Here is a 9,901-nt window from a genome sequence, read left to right on the forward strand (position 1 = left end):
ACTGTAGATTCATCCTATAGAAGTAAGGAGTAAACACTTTTTTTTAGGCTAATTTGAACTATATTTCAAACGATTTGGAGGCTTTCATCTGAAGTTCATACTGTAAACCCTATTTGCAAAATGTGAATCCTGACACTGAATGGTGTATCCAGTTTGTTTTTCCCTTTCCTTTCCTTTCCTTTCCTTTCCTTTTTGGACTCTCTGTTGAACTATTTTAGCATCTCTAATTTAGGGATTATGTTCCATCTGTTTACTAGATTCAACTCCACCATGCAAAGATTTTTCATGGGGAAGTCGACCAAGAACGTGGCCAACGGTAACGCTGCGGCCAGCAGTGAGATGGAGGACGGTAATACTAGTTATGACAATGTTTGGGATGACGACCCGTCATCGCCTTTACTCTCAGCAGGTAAGGTTAATCAGACAGGCTGGGTACCCAAGACTATTCTCTGCCAAGAAATGAATCGGATGTTTGTTGAAATGTATAGATTAAACTTCCCAAGCTATTTAATAGAAATAAATGACACGATTTGACCTTTTTTCTCTGGAAGACTGTGGGTGTTTCCTTCTACTAAAAGGTCTGTGGCTTTAAACTTTCCTCCTTTCAGCTAATACTCTCATACTAAATTCTGCTGTAATATATTCAAAGTAATAGTTTCTCATTTTTGGGAAATGTGCTACTTTACTTCCTTGCTGACAATTGGATGAGAAAATAGATACCACTACTCATATCTGCTTGCTAAAACAGAAACTCTAGCCACCAGCCGGTTAGCTTAATTTAGCGTTACAGACTGGAAACAGTTTGGTCCAAAGGTAACAGCCAGGCCAAGAAACAGTCTGGTACACGATAGCTGTAAAACCACCAAAAAAGATCATCTGTTCCTGTGAACTTCATGCTAAGCTATCTGGCTGCTCGCTGTCGCATCATTAGTGAGCATATGGACACGAGAGAAACAACATTTTAATGTTCAAATCCAACATAACAAGAGAGCACATGTTAATTATTGAGTTTTACAATCAATTCTGTGCCATTTCTTCTTTTGGAACAGTATGCTAGGCTGACAGGTTGCTGGCTGTAGTTTGGTTTGGGTGTACAGATGTGAATGGTGCTGACATTTACTCTCAGCAATGAAACAAATGAACACATTTCTCAAAAGTGTCTCACTCTCTTCCTTTTCAAATAAGAAGCAAGCTGCTAAATTTTCCAAAGTTAGTTTTCTCCCCTGGCCTTTTGAACTTCACTACCTGAAGAACAGTTTGTTAAACGTCTCCTTTTTATATATAAGTTATGTATGTTCCTCCATTAAATGTCTCTGCCTGCCAAGTCCTTTTAAAAGTGATAAGCAACTGAAGCTTATCTGAGCCTACAGGGGTCACAAAATGAAATGTTCCCGTTGAAAATGGGAAAAGAGTAATGAAGATATTCTTTAATCTGTCTTCAGTAATGCAGTTTAATGTCAGGGGACTTTGTTGTCCTGGTGTCTCTTCAACCTTTTTCTGAATAGTGTCTTCAGTGTCATGTTTGGCTGAGACTTCTTTATAGCCACACTTCTCCACTTCTTCCTTTTACTTTCCCTTCTGACCTTTTCAAAATTTTCTACTCAGTGACATTTAACCCCTCCGAGAGGTTTAACTCTTTCCACTTTGGCTGCACTAGTATTAACACGCCTGTCTGTTTAGCCTTACTAAACTTACTTCTGCTTATTGTCAACAGTGTTGTGCTGCTGTGTGCCAATTCTTTCTGCTTGCATACTACTTTTTCCTCTGCCGGTCTCTGGAGTGTAGACCCACTCATTCCTGAAGTGGTAATGAATTTCACAAGGGGAACTGTTTATGCCGTCTCTGTTTACACAACTAATTTATGTGCATTCTTGCATGTATAATAAGTCAAATTAAGGCTAAGTTAAACTAATAAGTGTCCCGTAGAACTTTTTCATTCCCCATACACTGGATCTTATAGCTAATTGTAAGCAAAGAGCAAACAAGGATTTATGAGATGCCAATGAAACCGTCAGAATTGTGTTTGTGTTGTCAGACAGTGAGCTACCTGAAGGGGAGTGACCATGCGCATAAGTTTTGAGGGGGTCAGGTCAAAGATGCCAGAGGTTACATCTCCAGCGTAGCAGATTTTGAGATCAATCTCAGTTGGCCCATAAATATTCACAACTGGTAGCCAAAACTTCAAAGCTGCACCAGGCAATTTGAGAGAAGTTCACTATCCCGAAATCATGTGGACTGTGCATAGCATGCTTATGTTCATCCACCTATTGTGTGGAGATTTTTATACCATAGGGATTAGAGGGGGCAAAAGGTCAAAAGCTGCCGAGTCCTGCAGGTGAATCTCAAATTTTGTTTTTTACACACCTCCGTTCCTTCCACAAGATCTGGGACTGAAATCTGCTGCTCCATTTAAAAAAACTAGATGAATTTTTGATCAAGTGTAGTTATGAATGAATTTGCTCAAGTGCAGCAGAGGTCGTTTAGCCGAGCAAGGTTTTTCTGCAGATCTGTAATGTATGCAAATGAATGTGTAGTCTTATAGAGGTGAATCTTTTTCACATTGTCACTGTTTGGATTATGTGAATGATGTGATATTAGCTATTATTTTGTATTTAAATTTGAGATATTGGATTTTAAATTGTCCAAACCAACATACAACAATCCTTTAATCTGCTTCCTAGATAGACGTCGCTGGCATATTTGTCCTCAGTCAGAGCAGTGCTACCAAGAATCGCTTCCCTCCTCTCTTTCAAGGCAACAGGCAAGATGAAGGCATCAACATGAATTTTCTAGGTCGCAGGGGGAGAGACAATTTTGGTAGCAGAGTGACAGGAGAAGTGATTTTCAAAGCTTTTTAAAAAAAAAAAAAAAAACACCCCAATTTGTCTAGGTGAGACATTATTCAGTTGTTTAGGAGACATTTCTGCTCTTAAAGGGATAGTTTGGGTGATTTGACATCGAATAACTCAGACTATCACTTTAAGTTTTGATTTGTGTAGGTATTCAGCTGTCCACTTCCAGCCCGTGTTGTGATTTAGGGTAATAGGAATATGTTTTGACATGGAAAAAATTGCCTATTGCAGCTTTAACTCTGGCATCGAGACAAAATGGCTCTGGTTCAGCATCCATTAATATTCCTTGGCCCAGAAAACTACACTACAGAGTAGAAAACGACACTGAAAATGTTCATAGCATAGTATGTTTTCTTGATGACGGTGCCACTCTTGAATGTTTAGTCTTGTAATTTGTACTCCTGCCAATGGGGTATAATTTACTTTGTTTGTATTGTATCATTTAAAAAAAAACACACTGTGTCAAAGCACTTCAGTCATGAAAGTGTCAAGTACACAAACTGTTTATTCATTCATTTATATTTGCACCATATCCCTTCATCCTCTCAGTCAAGCCCACTAAAGCTTACAGCCGCGGCTCAGTGGTGATGGTGGACGAGATCATCAACGCCAGCCCTACGAAGTACAGGTTTCCAGAGGCCGGCCTCCGTGTCATGGTCACCAGCCATTTTGGACCCAAGACCCGTCTGCGCATGGCCAGTCGCCTCATCATCACAGAGGTACAGCAGGCCGTTTTTGCTCCAATAGGTGGATTAAACTGCTACTGCTACACAAACATGTCAAGAGTCTTTTCAACTTTTGTACAGTTTGGTTTCAAGGCCGTGATAAAACCCTTTTAGTGTTTTCCTTATCTCGCTCTCAAGTGTACCATGTATATCTATTTGTTTTTTTCATTTTAATGCAAAGACAAACAATTGCAGTAAAAGTTTTGGCAGTAGCCCAGCACTCGGAGGAGCAGCGTGTCTGTTCACGTGCTCTTTGACTTAGTTTCTTTTTTCTGAAAGCGCCAGAAGTTGGTCCAAGCTGCCAACGGTGTGGAGACACAAGTGATTGACGGGAAGGTTGAGATCGAGAACGGGAACGTGCCAGAGGACAAACCCACCGAAGCGCCGGAAAATGAAACCATCTCGCCGTTTCACATTCCAAGTACGTGATTTCATGTATTTACTTGATGAATGTGCATAATTTGGCATACACGGGTGGGTACTTAAGGGGGTAAAGAGATGCAGGAACAACATAATTATGAAGAATCTCCTGTGGTGGTTACTTTAACAACTTGAAGCATTATTATTATTTCTGATAGCGTTTTCTCTCTTTTTTAGTTGGACAGCTCCGCTCAGCCTGCTTAAAAATGTCTTTCCGCTTCAATAGTTATTGATGTCCTCCCTCAAATTAGTCAGTGGCTTCATATTTACTGACTAATGATCACCCTCTTTGACAGCTCGGAGCGGGGCTGCCCTTTTATCAGTCAGTGGCTGCTGATGTGAAAAGAATCTGAATCTGATTAATCTGATTTGGCACGAAACGGACCAATTCATCACAGTGGGTGGAAGTGTTGCTGCATTATATTAGGTGAAAGAGGCATTAAAAGAAGCGCAGAGGAGCAGGAGGAGGAGAAAGTTTTGGTGTTTGACTGCAGTCTGTCGGCTGAAATCTTGCACCACAAGACAGGAAAAGGATGCTATCTGTATAAAAGAAAAAAACAACTTTCAGTGTTGGTGGTAAATGATGGAGTGGCATGTTTATTCTTTTCACTAAAGCCAATGACGGTGAAAAATGTCCTGGTATTTTAACACTATGTATTAATTGGCCCCATTTTAACTGAACCTTATATAAAAAGCACAAACAACAATATTAGAAAGACACATAGAATAAAAAGAAGTGTGATGTTGGACATGTATCACTTAATTCTCCTGAACATTTAAATAAGGAAAAGAATATTTGACACATTTTTCCAACAAACAAAAGCCAGAGTGATCTCAAACTTGTGTATTTCTGCTGCAGGGGGAATCGGCAGCAAGTTCAAGTGGTTGATCTCGTGGCCTCTGCTCCTGCTGCTGTACCTCACCGTCCCCAACTGTGCCAAGCCTCGCTGGGAGAAATTCTTCATGGTGTCCTTCATGCTGTCCACTATCTGGATTGCTGTCTTCTCCTACTTTATGGTCTGGATGGTGAGTGTAGCTACAGATGTTTTGATTTTTGAATTTTTTTGGATTGTTTATCCCAGCAGTTTCCAGCTCAGGGTGCCAAATGAAACTCTCACGTGTTGGTTGCCCTCATTCAACCCTGTGTAACACTCAGGCCAGATAACATATTCTCAAATCATGAAGGCCTGTGGCTGATGTTTTTAAAGATACTTTTGTTTTGAAACATTTAAAAACCTTATTTATACCTCTTGACTAAGACTACACAGTTTTCAAACTATTTTTTTTACCCATTTGCATTAACTTAATATCATAGTCATAATGCAAAAATATATGCATGTGAAATTTTAAGGCGTTGCAGATGATGTGAAGATTTGTTCATTTCTTAGTGTACGACCGCCCTGTGAGCTCGACACGATGCAAATTCAGAGAACATCTTCATCAGTCTGCCAACACATACGCTGCAAAAATCACAACTAATGAAAAGTGTTGGTGTATTTGCATGTGTTAGTGTTACTGCAGTGCATGTGTTGTCAACTTGACTTCTGAATTTTCAGCTTGTGATTTAAGTTCCAGTGCCTCAAGATCTCAGTATTATTATTATTTTAAGTGATAAGTCAATATATTTTGCACTGTTGGTTGAACAAAACAGGCAATTTGACAACAGTTTCTGGTGTTTTAGAGACAAAACTATAAAATTTAATTGAAAGACTTATCAGATTAATTGGTAACACAAAGAATCATTAGTTACAGTTGTCAATCCAAAGATACAAGTCAGAAAAGCAGGACGTTCCACACCCAAGACAACTGAATTCACAAGAGTATTGACTGTCGAATGAGTTACCCTGTGCTTCCTGCCAGTGGGGTGACATTAAATATCCATCGGACGTAACTCAATAATTAATCTATTCAGATGTACACGCACGGTCCAGGAGAGTCAGTACAAAGAGAAAAATGCATAAAACATGAAACAAGGGTATTTGTCAGTGTTTGAATGTGACATGCCTTTGCTCATAGAAACAGAAAATGCTATTTTTGAGGCCTTAACGCTCGCTGTGTGTTTTTCTCTCAGGTAACTATAATTGGCTACACTCTGGGAATCCCTGATGTCATCATGGGCATCACTTTCCTGGCAGCCGGCACCAGCGTCCCAGACTGCATAGCCAGTCTCATCGTGGCTCGACAAGGTACTGTACACCTCTCCCCTTGAAATATTTTTGGATTTCTATTGGATTCTGGTTTTATTATTGCGGTGGAGAGTCCGATGTGGATGTTTCTGTTATGTACCGTTCATTTAATAGCGCTGGTCCACCAGGACATTCTCATTTTTGTTTTTAGATCCTCACACCTTTTTAATATCCCTGATGGATCGTTGGCTGAAACAATAAAACAAACCATTAAAATACAAATATAGATTCAGTTTATTTGTGGATGGATGGAGGTAGTTTGAGGTGAGAGTGGAGACACGGAAGAAGTAGAGAAATGCATCATATCTAGGTAACTCCATCTGCATGTAAATTGTTTATAATGCATTATTATTTAACTTACACATGTGCATTACAAGCTATAGTGAAATCTACAGACATGCAGATATGGAAAAGTGCACTTTGTTAGCTTTTGCAACTGTAGTGCAACATACAAATGTGTCACCTACAGGCTACACATTAAACCAAATAGTTCAAATTGGGATATGTGCAAAGGCATGAGAAAAGGGTGCAGGAACATCACCGTGTCATCACTGTCCTCTGAGCTGAAAGTGCAGTGCAGAGAAATAAAGTGGGTTTGATTTAATGCACGTCTTTGTTTGGCTGCAGGTCTGGGAGACATGGCGGTGTCCAACACAATCGGCAGCAACGTGTTTGATATCCTGGTGGGACTGGGGGTTCCCTGGGCGATACAGACCATGTGTGTAAGCTATGGATCAGAGGTAAGGAGCTAGTTTGTGTTTGCCACAGCTGAGACCTTATTAGTGACAAAACAATCCAGCATCGTGTCCTGTGTTTCTCAGTGTCGGTAATGAGATTTAATGGCTGCCGATGGATGGGCTGATCTTTTTCGTCCTGTGTGTCGCAGGTGATGATTAACAGTCGGGGGCTGGTGTACTCGGTGGTGCTTCTGCTGGGCTCTGTGGCCCTCACGGTGAGCAATAGTTAATGATGTTTACGCCGGTGCTGTTTGTTGACCACATGCAGGAAGACGAGCTGGTTCACTGCTGTGGTGCACCTTGCGTGTTTTAAAGTGTGTAAAAAAAAAAAAAAAAAATCCAGTGTCTCTAAGATTAATAAATAAACATCTTTGTTTGCCTGCGGTCCTCACTGACTGATGCCCTGTTATGTAAGGGAGACTGAAGCAGGTTATGTAATTGGTTCATAAAAATGTAAAAATCCAGCATCATAAACACTTTGTGTCCTGCATTAGTTATGGTGCATTTGATATTATTGGACCTGGTACTAGAGAAAATAAACCAGAATGACTCTTAAACCTCTTAAATCAGTGTTCGTGTCAGAAACGTGACACATTTTCTTAAAATATCTCTTCACAATGTCAAATAAACATGTACTGAGTAGGTATTTTAGTTGGTCAAATGTGTGCAGACCTCGTTAACAGCCAATAGCCGTCTCTAGCTGTAAACCAATATAGTATTAGCATGAGTGTGATCATTGGGAAGAGATGCTCACTGCTTTAATACAAGTGACTGAAATGTGCATCTAATAACCATCAAGTCTGAGGATCAGCTGTACAGTCGGGTGGTTTTCTGACATCTTTTTATAGGCTGAAAAGTGGTTTTAAATGCCAGTTTTCATTTAGATACTATGAGCTTGTACACAAGTCGCCCTGATGTGTATTTTTGTGTCTGCACAGATTCTGGGGATTCACCTGAACAAGTGGAGGCTGGACCTGAAGCTGGGCATCTATGTCCTGGTCCTGTACGCCATTTTCCTCTGCTTCTCCATCATGATCGAGTACAACATCTTCACCTTCGTCAACCTGCCCATGTGCATGGAGGAGTAGAGCACAGCAGCATGTCTCAGATACCAAAACCTCAGTGCTCCCATAGCAACTCCAAAATTTTTTCTTTTTTTTTTATAATACTGGACCTAACTACAGACTTTTTTTTCCTCCCCTCCCTCACCCTTTCTCCTCCTGTAAGCTTTTCAGTCCCAAATATGAATCTTATTTCCTCAAGAGGCGGTCCACTGTAACAGCGGACTGCATTTACGTCTCTGATTTGTCCTCTTGTCACACAGTGCCGGTCCTTAACGCCCATTGTTTTTTGGGCTTTGCCTGTTAACTGCAGTAAAAGTCTTTAGTTCCTCCGTGCACCTGTTAACTTTCTACCCATCTAGCATGCCTTTTAGATGTCGGGGACCTCCAAGAATCATAAGTGGATTGTGGATTGTCGGTGTGTGTTTTCATTGTTCACATTGTAGATTTCCACACACCACCATTTTCACAAGTCTTTTCCACAAACCAAAACCAGAGTCTGTGAAGAGAAGAGAAAAAAAACAAAACAATCCTACCACAAACGCTGATTTCAACCAAAACCCGCGTGTAGAGACAAGTCTCCTTTTTTTGAAGTAATTCCTAAAAGATTTACCAAGCAACCCCAGCACTTAAAGAAGAAAAAGTACACTCCTCTATCCCTCTTGACCCCCTCCACCCACCCCCCTCCCTCTGTCCCTCCCCAGCCCCGGAGGAGGGCCTTGTCCTTGGCAGCTCCCCTCCTCCAGCCTGGACCTGACTCTCCTGGCATGGCCTCTGGCATCAGGGAGCAGATACTGTTAGCGCTTCACTTCACTTTACCCTGCACAAACTCTCCCCAAACCCTCATCTGCTTGATCAAATCTGCTTTCTTTTCTTAAAAAAAAAAAAAGAAGAGAGACATTGTCAGGACACTTTGTCAAAAATAATTCACAGTCCAGATCAGTCGACTGTGAGGGTGTTATGCATATGCAGCACTGCACAATGTAAACTTGTAAACACTTTTTTTGGTTGTTGTTTTTTGTATTTATTTTTTCAAAACAAGGTTTTATCTAGTACGAAATAATGGAGGAGAGCTTGTTGCAAATAATAGGACATTGCCTGTTTTTCACTGAAACAAATTGCACATGGAAACGCTTTTCTTGCTTTGTGCTGTAAGGAGATTTGACCACTCAGAGGGGTATTCATGCTGGCGGCGCTGGCGGCGGCGGTGGTGGTGGTCGTTGTGGCGGCGGCGACGACTCCACTCTGGCGTTATTTTCCATTCAGTGATGGGTCGTTTCACTTTTTCCCCCTCTGCACAACTTCAAAACTGGCTCCAGATATGTGGGATGCATCTGATTTTTTGTCATCATCTGGTGACTTGTTCTCATCTCGAGGCAACAGCAGCAGCAGCATGGAGGTAGTTGTTTAAAAAAAAAAAATGCAAAGAAACCAGGCAGTTCTCAAGGCTGACTGTCTGCTATAACACCCCTTGGCCAGTAGGGGGTACTGCAGCCCCTTTTACCCAAGGCCAGGGGTGCCAACCACAGCTGTCGGTTATCAGGGAAACTCAGAAATGGACAACTCCAAGAGGTGGCGATGGTGATGGTCTCTTGATTTTGAGTTACATGTAGATATTGCACTTTAACAGCCATCCTCTCATTCTGAATCAACTAGTGCTTCCTTCTGTGCGTGTGTATTTTCAGTGTACATGTGACTCCGTGTGTGTGCGTGTGTATGGATACATGCGTGAGAGGACATTGTATGAGTGTGTGCGTGTGTGTGTGCGCGTGCGTGTGCCCTCAGTTTTGGGGCCCACCACACTACGTTTTTTCCTCACACCGGGCTCTCGACTCTCAGACTGGAAACCTTGTTAACACCACGAGCACACCCGCCTCTGTCTGCAGTGCATGCTGGGACATTCAACGCAGCTCCTCTCCA

At 41.4% G+C, this 9,901-nt stretch overlaps 1 protein-coding gene across 4 annotated transcripts in view; it reads left to right on the forward strand.

Annotated features, from left to right (window-relative positions):
* Positions 1 to 8,652, forward strand: part of slc24a4b (solute carrier family 24 member 4b) — a 33,536-nt gene extending 24,884 nt beyond the window's left edge. The window contains exons 10-17 of one of the 4 annotated variants that reach the window (XM_085770380.1): positions 258 to 409; positions 3,402 to 3,571; positions 3,857 to 3,998; positions 4,857 to 5,023; positions 6,069 to 6,183; positions 6,811 to 6,923; positions 7,070 to 7,135; positions 7,859 to 8,652. In XM_085770380.1, coding sequence (XP_085626506.1) covers positions 258 to 409; positions 3,402 to 3,571; positions 3,857 to 3,998; positions 4,857 to 5,023; positions 6,069 to 6,183; positions 6,811 to 6,923; positions 7,070 to 7,135; positions 7,859 to 8,008 — 1,075 coding nt within the window. In that variant the 3' untranslated portion in view covers positions 8,009 to 8,652. The remainder of the gene's footprint in view (positions 1 to 257; positions 410 to 3,401; positions 3,572 to 3,856; positions 3,999 to 4,856; positions 5,024 to 6,068; positions 6,184 to 6,810; positions 6,924 to 7,069; positions 7,136 to 7,858) is intronic. The other 3 variants (XM_085770381.1, XM_085770382.1, XM_085770383.1) reach the window with 3 other exon arrangements.
* Positions 8,653 to 9,901: the final 1,249 nt, after the last annotated feature.

The sequence above is a fragment of the Trachurus japonicus genome, chromosome 24 (genome assembly GCF_045865225.1).
Source record: "Trachurus japonicus isolate A0001 chromosome 24, Traja_1.0".
Classification (NCBI taxonomy): Eukaryota; Metazoa; Chordata; class Actinopteri; order Carangiformes; family Carangidae; genus Trachurus; species Trachurus japonicus.